Here is an 18,434-nt window from a genome sequence, read left to right as displayed (position 1 = left end):
TCAATGTCACTGTCAATATACAATTCTTCCAACACCATGTGTTCTTACTGCCAGTCAACAGTACTGTCCCTCTCTGTGTGGGAGATCAATAATTCAGTGTCCCTGATAGGTAATCAAGATATTGATTATTGATTTTTAATCAATAAGTAATCTACTAGACTCCATCTTCATCTTCCTTTTCTTCGGCTCGGCGTCTCTCTTCCGCATGTCGTAGCTGCTCATGTATACGGTCAAACAGTGCAAAGTCCTCAGAGCCCCATCTTTCAAAAACAGAAACCTTGTTCTCCTCAACATCTGCAGTGTTGTGTATGCTCTGGTATTCTGTACAGACAGCCACTCTATCAATACCAACCTCAATGATATGATTGACATCATAGGCACGGTGGCCTTTCAGTGTTTGTGGTTGGAACTGTGCGAGAACTTGTCCGTACTGATAGTTATGGTCACTGGAAGTATTTATAAACACGACGACAACGCTGCCAGAGTTTCTACCAATCCAAAGCGTGTCTTTCACCACTGTCATTGAAGTGATTGTCTGTGCTTCGTCTCGTGAGTCAAACCGGTGTGAGTCAACTCGTTGGGCTGGTTGAGTAAGAACACGTGGTCTGTTGAATGATCTGTGTGGAAACTTTTTCAATTCACTTTCTGTACTCCTTGGAAAAGTCATGGATTTTACATCGTCACTGATATCTGCGTGTGGCTCTCCTTGTGATTGTTTGTGGAAGGGTGACCCCGGAAAGCTTGGTGGTCTGGCTGTGATGTCATCGTCTTGGTCAATATCTCCGCTTTCATTGGATGCAGCCTGCTTCCTCTCATAGCTCTCAACTGACAATGCTGTCACCATGCCGACAGAGGGCGATGACAGGTCAAGGACCCGAGTGACCCTCTTTGTTAGGACGTCAATTTCTACCAGTTTGGATGACTTGCTGTTGCAACACCAAACTGTCATAGTATGAGAGTAGTACTGCATCAGTGTAATCTCTGGAGACGCCTTCAACAGTTCATGACTGATTCTTTGCTCTACAAGTCTTAGGAATGGATTAATGACGACAATGGCACTGCCGCAGCTGACCCATACCTCTTGTTCGTTCTTTACCACAAGGCTACATCTACAGGCGTCTTCTTCTAGGCCAAGACACAGTGATTTGATTTCCTTCCAGCAATGACCTTCACTCGGCAATTCATCAAATCCTTCCTGTGAGACTGTTAGTGAGCGACAGTAGATGCTGAAGAGCCCCTTGGCCTGAGCCACATACACACACTGCTCGGTCTTACTACCATGCTAAAACAAAATAATGAGATGATATTAAATATATGAAAAGTTTATTAAGGTAGTATACACCTCAAAACTGAAAACAATTAATTTTTCCTCAAACTTTCCACGAGGAAACTTTCAACCACTCTCTTTCAAAATCAAGAATAAAATTAAAGGGTCAGTGTGAAAACTTTTTGGCATTATTAAACAAATTACCGGAGATTTAACCATATTTGACATTCAAAATGGCTGCTATCCCTGTTTAATTCTATGCAGGGGAAAAAATAAGTTTTCAATTATCACAAAAACTAAGATGGTCAAAACTTTTCCTACTTCAAGAGCTATGAAATGAGCCCCCATGAGGAGTAGATCAGATAAGTATTGTAAAAGTTACAGAGTTTGAATATTTGTCTCCAAGGCTCATTCAACTTTAATGAGGCCCAGGTCAGGATTGTTTTCAGCAAGACTGCCAGTTCCTATAATGCCATGTTCAGACATAAACACTGAACTGATTGGCTTTCAAAACTGGCCAAAAATGTTTATAGTGTGGAATAAGATCTTCAAAAACTGTAAAAATTGATACATCTTGGAAGTGAAAACAATTGACACAATGAAATAAAATATTGAAAGACAAACCTTCAGTATCTGAGTTGCAAATGCACAGATTGGTGCCTTGGCTTGTTTAGTCCAAATACATTCAACCATGCCGACACCTCGAACACCAAAAGCTTCAATTTTACCATCCTGCAGGAAGAGTCAATAGAATAATCATGTTATCATATGAAAATGAAACACGCATACATGATACATGCTCCATTGGTAGAGTATCATCTGTACTGTTGTTCATGGGGATCTCTTGCAGCTTGGCTACACTCCCTGTTGAACCAACTGTACACGCATGTTTGAAAGAATAATTCACCAGTATATCTAGAAGTCAAATGTGTAATCAATCTGAATTATTGGAGAATATTTGCTCTCACGGTTGAAATAAACATTTTTGTTGTGCATGTATTTAATAGACAAAGTTGTATATCTTTGATCAGACGCTGCAGGAAATAACGCTGCATCAGAAGCTTGAAAAATGACCATCCTATGCAAACACAGACACTAGCTTCAGACACTCCCAGTATAGTAGGAATGTCTCAGTGGAGGCAATGACCAACATACAACCATCACAAGTCCTTGGGGTCAAAGTTGAATACAAAGTGGATATTTACCTGATCACCAATCCACACTGTATTATTGACTTTGATACTGCAATTGACAGTTGATCCAACATGAGTTCTGTCCAGCATTCTGTGAATTCCACGTTCAACATCGATGATACAGTATCGTCTGTCATGTCCATTCCTACACCAGAACCACACTGTGTGGGATGACACTCCCTGCAGAAGAGATTGCATAAGCATCATCTTGTCAGATTTCTGTTTGTAACTCTGTCACTTGCACTTCAATTAGCTTTATCTAAATTGTAACTGAAGAGTTCATCACCAACAAATCATAAACACATATATTCTCTTTCCAAAGAAATGCCCCAAAACCATTTTATCCACACAATTACATTGCCAAATGCTGAATTTAGAATAAATGGATGTTGACAAAAGCTTCTACAATTTCATGTAAACTCACACAATTGCATATGTCTGAACAAAAAGACTCCTTCATTGTTTTTTTTTCCACAGGACTAATGTGCAAAATTACTGTTACTGTAGTGTGTGTCCAGGAAGGTACATTGTGCAAAATGACAAATTCACATTAACTGATCATATGTAAAAAGGAAGCAACCTTTATACTTTATTTCTTTTGACTTCATTTTAATTCAGCAATAACTAACCTACATTTACCAAATGTCACTTTAATTTATCAAAAATTAAGTTTTCTATCTTATTACATGAGAAAGGATATGCAGCCATGATCTTGATTGTATGATGTATGCTGATGATACACAGATGTACATTATCTGTAATAAACCTGACGAAGTAAGTGCCGGAGTTGAAACGTGTGTTGATGATATTTGCGGATGGATGAGAAGTAACATGCTGGTGCTGAACGATAACAAAACTGAAGTTGTTCATTTTTCATCAGGCTTAAAAAAAGATGCAGGAGAACTGAATAGTCTCAGGATTGGTGAACTTAACATCAATCCCTCTCCTTTCATACGGAATCTTGGTGTTATTCTCAACAGGGATGGCTTTATGTGTGACCATATCAGTCAGCTATGTAGGAACGCATATTTCTCTTTGTCAAAAATAGGAAAAATTTGTAAATTACTGGACAAGCCCACTACAGAGAAACTCATCCACGCATTCATTACCTCCAGACTTGACTATTGCAACAGTCTGTTTTATGGCATTTCAAATGACCAGTTAAATCATCTGCAGTTTGTTCAGAATGCGGCAGCCCGTCTAGTCACAGGTACGCAAAAATATGACCACATCACTCCTGTTTTAATTGATTTACACTGGCTACCTGTGAAAGCTCGAATACATTTCAAGATTTTACTAACTACTTTTAAGATTGTCAGATGTGATGCACCTCTGTATTTGACTGATTTAATTGACCTGCAAGAGATTTACGATCTTCTGGGAAATTGCCTGTGACTCCTCCACGCGGCTATTTTAATAAGTCCTACGGTCAGAGAGCTTTTTCGGTATGTGCTCCTTTGCTATGGAATGCACTGCCTTCGGAAATTCGTTGCGCCAGAAATATTGCATCTTTTAACGTTTTTAAAGACCCACCTTTTTACTAAATTTTACTCGTAATTGTAGTTTTTCAAGTTTTTAACTGTCTTCTTGTATCTTTTTAACAGTTGTGTACAGCGCAGTTGTGTACAGTTGTGTACTGAGACGTTTGTGGAGTGCGTTTTTAAGAATTAAATATTATTATTATTATTATTATTATTATTATTAAAAGTTGCATGATAATATTAAAGCAATAATGTACCCCCTCCTGGTCCATAATCGACAAAAGCAAACTTTGCATGACATAATGTACGCTGCAAAGCTGACTTCATTAGGGAGTACAAAGAGTGCAAAGAGAATGTGCCTCGGGGACAGACATTCAGATTTAATCTTTACAATATATTTTTGGTCTACCCACTTGTGTGGGCTCATTTTAAAACTCACAGAGTAAATAAAGTTTTCACTGACTTAGTTTTGTGAAGGTTGAAAATCTTATTTTTCCCCATAAAAAAGACAGGGATGCTGGCCATTTTGAATTTCAAGTGTTGGTAAATATTGGGTAATTTGTTTCTCTGTAGAGTAATACTAAACTTGGACAGTGACCCCAGATTTTTATTCTTGATTTTGAAAAGTACTGGTTCAAAGTTTCCTTCAGAATATTTGGACAAACGTTTACATCTCTCAGTTTCGAGGCAGTTACAACCTGAATCAGACTGACTGCTTCTGAATGAGTTGATGAATTTACCTGTACACTGGTTGGAGTATATAGCATGGATTTCACATCAACCATGGACATATCATTGGTGCGGCACAGGAAATTATAGCCATTCATCCTTTTGACAATGGCCCTTGCAGAGGGTCTTAGGATGTGATTGGCATTCCACGATTCCTTCATCAAGTTTTCCAGTTCCGGAAAGTTGCTTTGAATCGCAAACTGCTGAAAGGATGGTCTGATGCCTTTCCTGATTGCTTTGGTGATTTCCACTGTTCTCACCATGTCTTCATACGGTCTTCGACCACACACCGTTTCATAGAGTAACATTGCATAGGAGAATATGTCAGCCTGTGGGTATACAATACAGAACATGACAGACACTGAATGGATTACAACATTCACTTTCTGAACATAGAGATAATGTGGCACAAGTGAAGATTAAGACACACAAACCTTTAGATACATATGAAAAATTTTCCTTGGCCTTCTAGCTACATACTGTATCCCTAACCTTAACCCTTTCAACACCATGGTTTGGCCCAAACCCATTGTTGTCAATAGTGACTGTGGACCTGTTTACAGGGAAGTGGGGTGAACAGGTTAACACCAATAACTCCTTAGATTGAAAGTGATGATATGAAAAATGGTAACTTTGGTCTGCTCATCTCCACTCCTACCAACAACACCAAAACTTTCGTCATTTTGATCAGGCGTGATCCCGATCCAGTCACCTCTATTTTCCTTCATAAAGTTCCAACATTGACACTGAAAACAATGTGGCTGTATCAAACTTACATGTAGATGGTGAAAGGTTTAAGCTGTTCACCCCCAATCCCTGTAATTTATAGGTCCACATGCACCCACAATCAGTAAACATGGGTTTGGGCTAAACCATGGTCAAAAAAAATTTTGAAGAAATAGTAAGAAATCCACCTAGAGATTGGTGGATAAAAAGTACCTTTTCATTGTAAGTCATTCCGGGCCTTACTTCCGGAGCCTGAAATCCAGGTGTGCCATCTGAACCCTTGACCCCTTGAAGAGAACTTACTCTGGAAATTCCATAGTCTGATACTTTGGCATTTATATCAGCGTCAATGTCCAATGACCAAACAAGCACATTATCAGATTTCAAATCACAGTATATGATGTCGTTTGCATGTAGATATGCGAGTGCTTTTGCCACTTGCAGCGCAATTTTAAATGTGATCACTCGATCTAATAGTGATCCATAGATTGATCCTTTTGTGATGTCTCTTGTCTTGTAATTCTTTTTCATGACCTCACTTTGGATGATAGTCTGAAGGCTTCCCATTGGTGCTAGCTCCAGACCGAAGCAGATAGGACGTAGGGAGATTCCAATGAGTTGAACAATGCAGGGGTGGTGCAGTTTGGAAAGAAGGGACACTTCAGATCTCAGTTCTTTGAAAGCCTGGATTGCCGCCATTCCTTCCAACGCTCTTTTCACTGGGCAATGTGTGGTAGTTGTCAATCTGCCTTGGTAGGAATTGTTAGAACTTGAACTTGAACTTGAGCTGGCTGAACTGGATGTGCTTAAACCACTGTCAATGGTCTCATCATGGAATATGTCACTAAAAGTCCTGTTCTTTGTGGCATGGAACTCCTTTATCGCGATGTCCCGACCATTAAACCGTCCTCTAAATACAATGGCTGCACCTCCGACCCCAAGGCACTGATCTCGCTTGGCCTCAAAGACAAGGTCATCTCCATCCACCATGAACTTCTTTGGCAAGTCACAGAGGAGTATATCAGGCACCAGGTTGACCAAAGGGACAGGTCTGTCGGGGTGTATCTCACAGGTAATCTCATCGCTTCTGACAGCAACCCTCGCACACTCTTCGAGGGTGAATTCCTTTTGCTCAAATTCGAAAGACTGACTGCCAACGCTGGAAATTGACGGATAGGTGTCTGTACTGAAACCACTGGGAGGGCCTGATGCCATGCTAGCTTGGCTGTATTCTCCGCAGTATGGACATGGGATTCTTCGCTGGACTATCAACTCACCTTCATGGTCCCGATCTTCCAAGCCTGAAATGGAACCCAAGTAGACAATTAAGTTCATTAAATAGGAAATGATTCAAAGATTTCATCTCAGAATTTGGATCTGTCAATAAAAGTTTTACAAGTTGGTAATAGCCCTGAAGGCTTAAAAAGTTTTTTATTTTTCATCTCGGATATGGGAACATATTTGTGGTTAATTTAGTCAGTAACATTTTCTAATATTAGTTTTGAAAGAAATTCTGACATTTTGGTGAAAAATATAACTTTTTAATGACAAATTACTCCTTAAAAGTTTGGAAAGCATTGAAATGTTTGTCCTATTCAGGCGATGAACAATATCTTAGCAAATACAAATCCTATGGGTCTTTTCACAGATTACCATGACAACAGGCTGTGCATTCAACCTTTTAAATCTTGCAAAAAAGTTGTCTTTTGAGTCAGTGCTCAATTATGTCCCCTCGCTAGAGTGAGTACTCGCATGGCACTTCTTACCCGGAAACCATTCAATAATCATGTTGTCAATGTGATCCACTAGGAAGCCCATGGCGTTAAAATTTCCCGATGAACTAGCCACGGTGATTTTAATACCCTCTTGAATCTGTAACCGATCACCGGTTAGAACAGGATCCTCATGCGACTCCACGACAAAATATCCTCTACGGTGTGATACCATGATTCCTTCTCTCCAATATATCATCTTCTTATCACGCAAGCGGAATCCCTTTCTTGATGAGTATCTTCTGTGATTTAAAAAATCAAAGTTAATTTTTTTCCTCTCGCTTGCATCCAAATTTTTTACCTGTTTGAGGTAGTATGTGTCTTGAAAGTGAAAGACTTATTGCTTTTGCTCAAAATTTCCTCTGACTCGCAGCGTGTTTGCAAGGTTATATCTGATTGGTCGATTGTCACTATTCACAGCAACTTAGGGAGTTATTTGTATTATTTCATTATAACGGTACGATTCTGCCAACCAATTGGATAACAGCTTCGAAATCGCTGCGAGTCGGCCCCAAAATTTCCTCAATGAAACTTTCAACTATTCTCTCGCCAAATCAAGAATAAAGGTCAGGGGTCACCATGCAAAATTTCGTTCAATAGAAACAAATTAGCAAATACTAATATTTGAAATTCAATGTGACCGCCATTTCTGTGTTAACTCTATGGAGAAAAAATAAAATTTTCAATTTTCGATTTTCAAAAAACTAGGGTGGTAAAAATTTTTTCCTTCACCAAGAGCTTTCAAATGAGCTCCCGCAAGTGGTATACCAGAAAAGTACAGAAAAAAATTGAGAGCCGGGAAATCTGTCTCTGAGGCGCATTCTACCTTATATAAAATGGGCATTGAGATCCAGTGAATTACAATCAAGTAATTAATACGTGGTGGTTTCAATTTCATGCAGATGTTTCTGTATGATAGTTTTGAACTGATGAATTCTAACAAATCACAAGTGGAACTCTCCAGGAACAATAAAATTCCTATAAATTTCAAAATTCATGAAATTTTATTGATGACAAAAAAACGTTAATCAGAGTGATAGCATGGTATTTTTAAATTTAATTGTAGACTTTCACTTACACATTTAAACACATCCACGAACACCACATACCATCACATGTCTGTTCCAGAAAAACCTTTGGACGATGAGTGATATCACAAGCAATGTTTCGATTTTGCCATTGACCTTGACAATGATTTTGTGGCAACTGTACTCTTTGTAATAATGGAACTTGAAAAATAACGTTTTGTTTGCGTAGTATCATGAATAAAGTTTGACTTTGATGGGGAAATAAATTTGGTTTTTGAGGATGTGACTTTTTTCCATGTGAACAAGAATAATTTAAACACATATACACAGCAACTTTATCAATCAAAGGTAAAGAAAATACAAATTTCACAGGATTTTTACCTTGATTCATTCCATGAGTTGTTTCTAGAGAAAGGCTGTCTTTTACCGTGCTGAAAACCACGCAGGTCAGCCTGTGTACCTTTGTTCTGCATCCGAATGTTGCCTGCTACTAGCCTATCAATATTGACAATCAGTCGGGTTATCAGACGGCTCCAGAAACCACTGGGCACGTAACTCATCTTGTAGTATCTGAGCAGTTTTGGCAGCGGCTCAAGACTGAATCCTGGTTTCTCTTTCGGTAGCATTGACGGAATCAGTATTCTTTTAAAAAATTGACAAAGAATCAAAGTCATTAAAAAAAGAATGTTAAAACAAAGTCTAAATGCATTTTTTTCCTCAATTGTATTGTTTTATGACACTGTAATGTCATCATTCTTATAGGACAGTTACAGGCCGCCAATATTTTGCTGTCCGCACTCAAAATGTAGGACTCAACATTCCATGAAAATATTGAAAAAAGGGGACCTTAATTTCCCCAAAACCCCACGATTGACATCTAAAAATGCAAAAGAAAACATTAAAATGTTCTAATAATTGTCCTTTTAAACAACAAAAAGGAAAGTTTGTACAATTTATGTTTGAGTGGAAAGAATGCAGCAATCACACAGGGTATGAGGGCTGTGACAACTGTCTTGACAAATACCTGAGAGTTTAGAATGTTTTAGTTGCATTGATTGTTGCAACGAATATCAAATATTTCTAACATTTCACAGTTAATACTTGTACCTGTACTAGGAATGCTGACCAAAGATCTACACTGTGTACACAATTTAATATAATTACTGCATGGGTATTTGTGTGTGTTTAGACCAATAACAGTTCTTAACTGAAATGGTTTCATCCTACATTTGTGATACAATGTTAAGGATAAAGCTCAGATCAATATTACATTACAAGCTGTAATGGCAAAGCACAACAAGAGGAATATCTGCGACAGTCACTGATTTTGCTTTCAGTGAGTGTACAGTAATTACAAGCATTCTGATTTTGTCTATGATAAGAACAGTGTATTCACACACATTGTAACAGATCATTCTTGCAGTAAAAAAGTTCAAATTATACATGAAAGCCCTGATCTTGATTGACAGAAAGTAAGTTTTCATTCGTCACAAAGTGTATTCATATACTGCATGTACAGAGAAAATGTCTTTATATATCATTGATGCTTTACTTTCACTGAAACCTAAACTTTACAATCAAAAGCCTACGGTCAAAAATGCTCCATGAACAATTACTTTCTGTGACAGTTTAGTTATCAGAGAAGTGGAGAGATCTGAGTCAAAACTGAAGGAATGAAATAAAGGTTTTTTCAGTTGCCATCAAGCATTTTTGCTAGGCTCACACTTCTTTCACAGTGCAATCACAATGAAATATAATTTACAGTAATTTAACCCTTTCACCACCATGGTTTGGCCCTACCTCTGTGTGATCAATGGTAACTGTGGACCTGTCTACAGGGAACCAGGGGTGAACAGGTTAAGCAGACTACATCACTTACTCTTTCTTACTGATTGCCAGGGCTATTTCAAATCTTTCCAGCAGCTGTAGGTACTGGCCTATCAGTTCTTTTGGGTACTGGGTATCGTGAAATAGCCACTCCATCTTCTTGATGTTCATCTTGCCGGCCATTACCAGATGATGCCCAGCCCGTACTGTGATCACTCGGGCTAGGAAGTTGCACAGCCATAAGGGATCGATGAAGTACAGGGTGTTTAAATCACGCATCTGATCGTTGAAATGAATAATCTGACCAGTTTCATGGAGAAAATTGGCAGCTGTAAGGACAAAGTTGTCGCAAAACAAAAGGTTCAGAATCATCATCAAATATTTACATGAAGATTTTTTCAAAAGCAAATGTTTATAGCTGTTTTTCAGGATTTAATATCTCACCATTGTCTAATCATTTGTATCTCAGTTATATCATATTACAAGAGAATGATACAATACAGAGGTCCCTCTACTTTCACTGCTGTAAAAGTTTGCAGTAAATTACAGCCTTCTTTTGAAAGAGTGTTTTTGGCACAGTTCATATGTTTACTATGGCATTTGGGTTTATTCCATTTTAATTGCACATTACATAAGTAGAAATTTGTATCCAGATATCACAACAAAAGAAAGTAAGACCTGTGACTAAAATTTGGTTGAACTGAAACAAGCATATTGATTACACGTTAAAGTCACATGAATAGGGAGAGGGTTTGAAATTGAAAAGGAGGGGGTTGTTCAACTTTTCCTATTCATGTTGTGTAATACTTTTGTTACATGTTCATCAATGTTAACCCCCACTGGCATGCGTAACCAGTTTCACATCTGATGATAATATTCCATACCTAGCTGTAGATCTTCCGCAGTGTCGATATCATTGTCTGGTATTCTTTTGGCCAATTCATCGAACTCCTCCTCTGTCAACACTGGCGGGTCGTCTGCTGAACGTCTTTTGACTTCAGCTACCACTTCCTCTTGAAGAAGCAGATAACTCCTTGGTACCTGGTGATAGTAATTAACAGTGCAATAATTTGTACATATCAATTCTGTCTAGTTCTGTTATTCTCTCTCTCTCTCTCTCTCTCTCTCTCTCTCTCTCTCTCTCTCTCTCTATATATATATATATATATATATATAGACACACATACCGGTATATGCATACAGTGCAATCATTTGAACACTATACTTATCTAGTTCTGCTGTTGTGTTATTGTGTGTATGTGTATTATAGTGAGAGTGTTGTTTGTGTGTGTATGTGTGTGTATGTGTGTGTATGTGTGTGTGCATGTATATATTTATAATAACACAATAATGATATCTGTTTCTTAAGTTTCATGCATCCTGCAATCCTAAGACAGAAGTAAATTTTCCTTTTATATGGTTGGGACGTACCAGTGCAGCCTGTACCGGTACTTTCTTCATGTAAAATTTGGTATGATTTATTTCTACGTGCCTAGAGCTTAATTCAAACCCTACATTAAAGGTATACTGTCACCTGTTCCAATTTTGCCACAGTTACACTGGGAAAGAGAAATTTTAACCAATCACATATTTTAAGCGGGTGGCCGCTTTTTAAAAATAGCACCCTCACATGGGCATTTTGAATACCAAGGAACGCCCCTTTGACCATATATGGGCATATTTAGATGACAGGTGACTGTATACCTTTAAATAGCAATATCAAGGGAACCTTTGATTATATCTCATCTATCCTCTTTAACAATTACACCCACCATGCATTGAGAATTGTTTTACAGAAACACTGTGAAATTTGAGTATTAAAAAGAATAAAATTTATATATTTGGCTATGTTTATTTACTAGTAGAATTTTTAATAAGAGCCGCAAGGAAAATCTTGTGCTTTGTTAAGCTAGTATGCATATAAAAAGTGAAAGACTTAAATATTCGCTCAAACTTTCCTCAGTGAAAGTTTCAACCATTTTCTCACCAAATCAAGAATAAAACTTGGGGACAGTGCAAAGTTTGGTACTAGAGAAACAAATTACCTAACATTTATCGATATTCAAGATGCAAAATTGCTGCTATTCCTGTGTTAACTCTAGGGAGAAAAATAAAATCTTTGATTTTGAAAACTAAGATGGTGCAAATTTTTCTTACTCTAATAGCTTTAAAAATGAGGAACCACAAGTGTTAGATCAGAAAAGAATTGTAAAAATCTGAGAGTTTGCATATCTGTTCCCCAGGTGCACTACGCACTTTTAATATACATTCTAATATTACAAACACAGAAAACCCACCTTTCTACCAATCAACCGCTCTGCAGAATGTCTATTTGGAATTTTCAAAACTCTGTTGTAGATTTCCTTTTTCAGTTCCATGATACCAACTCCAGTTGTACAGGATACAGTATTAAAAGCAACGATGAATGGGAAACCTCTGCCTTTCTTATTCACAAAGCTAGTCGCGATTTTAAGGTGTATGCTCTCCAGTATTCTTTTCCGCTTGTCTTGAGGAATAGTGTCGACATGAGTACCAACTAGGATTACGTGTGATTCGGGGGCTCTTGCCTGTAAACAAAGCAACATGACGTTCATTGTATCTTACACTGGTTAAACCCTTTCATTCCCACAGTTTTTCTTTGCTCGCTCTATGTACTGCCCTTTGATTGCTACATCTTAAGGGAAGGTGTAAAAGCTAGCTGCTATACACAGTCTACAACAAAATTTCAACTGATGGTTACACACTCTTAAAGAATGGGTTTATCGATGCTCTGATAAATAGCACACTCCATGATTGCTATCGTCAAATATCAAAATTTCGCTGTTTCATCCTTAAAAGGTCAATAATTTTGATGAGTGCTCACAGAGGAAATCTTTGGAACAAAAATTTTGGGGACTGTGCACTTCAAGGTGTAGTTGACATTGCAGATCAACGTACCAATAAACCTGAACTCTAACACAATTAAAATGAAACTGACATTGATCAAAGATACAAACATGTATAAAGATATCTAATTTGTATCTGTAAACTGTAATGAACAGACTGTTTGATCTGAAGCATGCAGTGGATGAAAAATACCGTCAAGGACACTATGTGCTCACATTCGGTTTGAATTGGTCCATTCGAGAAATATTTAAACCAGGAAAAACAAGAATGACAAAAGCAAATAAGTCTCCAACTTAGGTACTGGAGGTCATCTTTAGGAACATGCATATCAACTTCTATAGCAATGGGAGAAGCAGATCCTAAATACATAAGCAAATGTCAACAACAAAAAACAGAGAAGGCTTGATAAAAAGAAAAGGTGGAGTGGGCAAAAAATGCACAAGGGATCTGGTAAGGGGAGAACCATTTGATTTCTGGGGGGGGGGATATGGAGGATTTTGAGAAAAAAAAATTGTCACCAGGTGAGAGAGAAGAAAAAAAAAATTGATCCTGTCATGGCCTGAGAAAAAAAAATTGTCATAACAGACAGAAGAAAAAAAAAAAATTAACACAATGCACCAGAAATAAGCAAAATTTGGAAACCTTATTCTCATGTATTCTTTGCCGGCGTGCCGCCATAGGCGGCGCAAATGTTTTACCACAAGCAATTCTTATGTTTCTTTTCCCAGCACTTATGATAAAGCATGCACTACATAGGTCTACTTTACACCTCAGTACACTCAATGTTTTCCTTCCCTTTTCTGACCCAAGAAATCATATTTCAGGATTTCTGTTGCAATATCTCAATGGCATAGGCACTATCTAAAGGGGACTATTTGACTTCTGTAAATTGTGAAAATTTAAAACACAAGACAGGAGTCAATAAACTAGTGTTAAACCAATATATTATTTTCTCAATATAAATTTGTTAGAAAGATGTAGCTTGACAATGAAAAATTGAGGAACAACAAATATAATGAAATACAATGTGTGAGCCTTGTTTTTCTGACCACAAACACCGGATCGCAAACATACCATATTCAGGCTTTTCATTAGAAGCTGGCAGCTGGAGAAATGACACAAGAAGGTCACAGATTTTCCGTTCCTGTATATTCATTTGTCTTCAGTCTCTGGCAAACAGAACTGTTTTTCACACATTGTATTGTCATTGTTTGGTTGTTGAATATTGTGACTCAAAAACTGATCATGCAAAAAATGTAAAAAATATCAGTGTTCAATGTCATTTTCAAACAGTTTTACCGAGTGCAAAATAAACTGAAACTCCTCTCAGATTGCACCATTAAACACATCAATTTCTCAAAATTCCCAATACGAGAGGGGGAACCCCCCTCTCGTGCTCTCCCCTTGGGGTATTCTGACAGTTTCACTTAGTTAAAAAAATTAAAAAACACCTCTCAGATTGCACCAGACTGCACCATTGCACACATCAATATCTTAAAAATTTCCATCCAAGAATGGGAAAGCCCCTGTGACACTTTCCCCCTAAGCCTCTCTCATGTTCTCCCCCTGTACTTTCAAATTCTGCCCGGTCAGATATCCTAGTGAAAACCCTGTCATAATATCCATCCAAATTAAACAATATACAATATACTAATTAGATACTGCGTGATCTTTTATATCTTTATTTTATCGTGACTTTGAATTTCATTTTGATGTGTTCACCTTTTTTGAACCATCATGAGATAACTGATGATAGTCTAGCAGGGTACATCAGGATTTGAAAGGTATTTACTGTTGCTGTATTTTGTAAAATTTTACAATTACATGTATTGGTATTAAACTTTTCTAAGTGGGGGATCAGTCAAAATTTCAGAGTTAGAGAGGGAGGTTACTCAAATTCATCATGGTTGGTGGGGGGGGGGGGGGTCACTCGAAATTTCGGAGTTTCAGGCCGTAAATAATGACGGCTCCCTTTACAACGCATTACAAACTTGATGACCAATAAAAAAAAAAATTGCACTGCTACTCCATTTGAAAAAAAAAAATTGATGCAGGTCTGACAGTAGAAAAAAAAAATTGCTGTCACTCTGACAGGAAAAAAAAAATTTGCTTCCATACCCTTTTCCTCCATACCCCCCCCAGAAATCAAATGGTTCTCCCCTAAAAAAGTAATGCTACATCATTGATCTTCTAAACCCTACCCCCTCCTGCATATCAAATGTTCCACCCCTTGGTATTACATAAGACCAAATGACAGGAAGTACATTTACAACCTTGGAGATTTTTTAATCCATGCCATGAGCGTTATCATTCTAATGTAAACAGCACTTAAGGTAGTTACAGATAGTGAAATGCCTTTCACTTTGGGCGGTGATTACAACATCTGGAATTATCCTGGATCCAAATTTCTCATCAGTTCTTGTATGTCTTACATAGAAAAGTTGCAAAAATTGGTCCAAAATGAAAAAAATAGCGCCAATGGCACTTGATCACAACTGGCACATTGTGAAACTACTCTATCTCTGGGTACACCTGTACATGAAATACTGAATGGGTAGGTGCTGCGGGTTTGGAGTTTGTCAGTAAATGCACACAGAAAACAAACTCCCGAAGTAGCGAATTCCAGCCATTTTCAAACCACACTGTTTATCAGTGGGGTAAGCAATATTTGCAAAAATCACATTTCCAGGCTAATAGACTATGTTTTACGAAATCACACGTCCTTATTACAAAATAAAACGATCTTTGTCTTTAAATCAATGCGCCAGTAAACAGGTCCAGCAGCTAGTTATGTCATCAAGTCTGTAATGTTAAGGGTCATAACAGAAATCTAAAACATTAAATATGTTGTTTTTATCAATTTTATTACCAAAAGCGCATGAAAATCTCTGATACTTTGAATCAGCCATCCTGCATATTTGTAACATTCATCAAAACCTCATTTCTGTTCCATAACTCATTAAATAGTCCACAATGCAGGATTGGTGTACATTCCAAAACTACATATATGAAAGACCCCTAAATCAATTAGTTAAAGGGGGGTTAGAAATTTCCCAAAACTATCTAACCGCTTCTCCGTTTGGCTCCATTTTTCCGAATCGGAACCTTGGAATTAGTCTGAATATCTCTACCAAATATCAATGCAGTCTGTTCAGCGGTTTTTGACTTTTTGTCGTTTACGGAAAATGGACACTGTCCACCACCGGTTGAAGCTAACCCTATATCACAACTTCCAGATGTGATAATGACCTATGGTCATTATGTTAAAAAATACCGCCAATGGCGCTTGGACATAATGACCGCCTAGTATTATCGGCATTTATCAACAACCACACTCACTGTGAATTAGACAGACCACGAAGTCAATGAGCAACATATAGCTGAAAGACTATTTTTCACATTGCGATTTTAAGCTCATTTTCATGAGAAAAGAGACATGTATATGTATATGGAGAAAAAGCAGAAGACATATTTGTAAATTGTTTGTTAAGTGACAATCATATATGCATCTCTTGAAATTTTGTGGTTATAAGGTATAACAGTAGTGTAAGAATAATGAGGTATGAATAAGTTAGTAAAGCTAAGTTGACAGTAATTAAGATTACAAAATTATACACTAAGCTGGGGTAATCTGATTGAAATAAATGTTGAAAAGTAGCAAAGTCATGGTCATCTTTTGTCTAATACCTTGTGTAAGTTCATGAACTTTACATAAATCTTGCTATAGATTTGTTGCTAATGGGCAATTACTGTGTTTCAATTCATTTGAGAGCAATCTATCCATGACAGGTTTAAATTGTAATATACTTCTACTTAAAGGAGAGAAACTTCTCAAATAATTTTTTTCCCTGTAATTGCTGTGAGAACACATGGACAGATGCTCAGGACTCTATGCTGGTGCTACCTTGATAACTAACCTACAACTTGTAACGTCATTGTCTAACCTGTTCACCCCAATTTCCTGTAGACAGGTCCACACTCTCCATTGATAACAATGGGTTTGGGCCATACCATTGTAGTGAAAGACTGTAACATGTGAGGTTGTGGATACTTAATCTCTGGAATGTCAAAGTCTGTATATTGACTCAAGGATGTTTACTTAACAAATGCCTAGGGTCATCTCAAAAGTGAGAATCTAAACTATGAAATATGTTTTTTTTAATGCTTTTGATGCCCAAAAGACCATAGAAATCTCTTATACTTCGAATCAGCCATCCTGCATATTTCTAACATTCATCAAAACCTCATTTCTGTTCAACAACTCATAAAACAGTCCACAATGCAGGATTGGTGTACATTCCAAAACTACATATATGAAAGACCCCTAAAATCAATTAGATAAAAAGGGGGGTTAGAAATTTCCCAAAACTATCTAACCGGCGCTCCGTTTGGCTCCATTTTTCGGAATTGGAACCTTGGAACCAGTCTATGTATCAGTATCAAATATCAACGCAGTCTGTTCAGCAGTTTTTGACTTTTTGTCGTTTACGGAAATGGACGACATCAAACACCGGTTGAAACTACCTCTATATCACAACTTCCAGTTGTGATAAAAATCACCTCAGCTTTGTTTTCTGGATCAAAGTTTCCTACAAATTGATACCAAATATGACAAAATTATGTTCACAGCCTTCAAAATTGTCTCACAACATATCCTGGGTTAGTATAGGTCATTTAAGGTCACAAACTGAGAAAAGTACCTAAAATATACAAATTTTGGGGTTTCCCAACACTTTGAGCAGAAAATTTATCTCATAACATCTTTTGGGACTTTATACCAAATTACAAAGCTATCAAACAAGGGACTTTATATCAAATTACAAAGCTATCAAACAATTAATGTTGAGGTAAAGTTTTCTGACCAAAATGACAATATTGTCTTAAAAATACAATTTTTTATATTTCAGGACAATTTCCACATATCTAACTATTGTCATCTCTGTACGTCTGTGTACGAAATATGAAAGCTGTCTGTCCAGGGGTTTTAAAAAGGAAACACTGTCTAAGATTTTTTGACCAAAAATGACAAAATTGCACAAAAATAGTAATTTTCCCAATTTTGTCATAATTTCAACAAATTAGAAGAGTAACACCCTTGCAAAGAGACAACCCAAATTTGAGAGCGATTGGGCCAGCGGTTTCAGAGAAGAAGAATTTTTACTGAAAATGAGAAAAATCACAAAAAAATTCAGCAAAAATACAAAATTAAGGATATCTTCACAATATTCATAAAACTGTATAAGGTTAACCTAAGGTACTTGCACACAAATTTTCAAAGCAATCAAAAAAGCGGTTCTTGAGTTATAAATTCTTACCATTTTCACATTTTGTAAGCTCATTTGCATAATTTTGGCAATGCAGACTTCATTTGAACAAAATCCCATCTATAGCCCAGGATGCATCCACACACCAAATACCAAGCTGAAACATGCAGCGGTTTGCGTGTTTTTGATGTTGACGGACATACTGTACATACATACATACATACATACATACACACATACATACAGACGCCATCGACTTCA

The 18,434-nt window shown here is 37.3% G+C and overlaps 1 protein-coding gene across 1 annotated transcript in view; it reads right to left on the bottom strand.

Moving 5' to 3' along the window:
• LOC139121679 (leucine-rich repeat serine/threonine-protein kinase 1-like) overlaps positions 1–18,434 on the bottom strand; it is a 47,989-nt gene continuing 29,555 nt past the window's right edge. The window contains exons 14-23 of the mRNA XM_070686761.1: positions 12,321–12,590; positions 10,908–11,064; positions 10,076–10,352; positions 8,578–8,838; positions 7,163–7,410; positions 5,610–6,697; positions 4,682–4,999; positions 2,473–2,640; positions 1,892–1,999; positions 1–1,282 (exon numbers count right to left, since the gene is read on the bottom strand). Coding sequence (XP_070542862.1) covers positions 155–1,282; positions 1,892–1,999; positions 2,473–2,640; positions 4,682–4,999; positions 5,610–6,697; positions 7,163–7,410; positions 8,578–8,838; positions 10,076–10,352; positions 10,908–11,064; positions 12,321–12,590 — 4,023 coding nt within the window. The 3' untranslated portion in view covers positions 1–154. The remainder of the gene's footprint in view (positions 1,283–1,891; positions 2,000–2,472; positions 2,641–4,681; positions 5,000–5,609; positions 6,698–7,162; positions 7,411–8,577; positions 8,839–10,075; positions 10,353–10,907; positions 11,065–12,320; positions 12,591–18,434) is intronic.

Source organism: Ptychodera flava, chromosome 21, assembly GCF_041260155.1.
Source record: "Ptychodera flava strain L36383 chromosome 21, AS_Pfla_20210202, whole genome shotgun sequence".
Taxonomy (NCBI): domain Eukaryota; kingdom Metazoa; phylum Hemichordata; class Enteropneusta; family Ptychoderidae; genus Ptychodera; species Ptychodera flava.
Note: the sequence above shows the minus strand (reverse complement) of the source record. Positions and strands in the feature narration are given on the sequence as shown.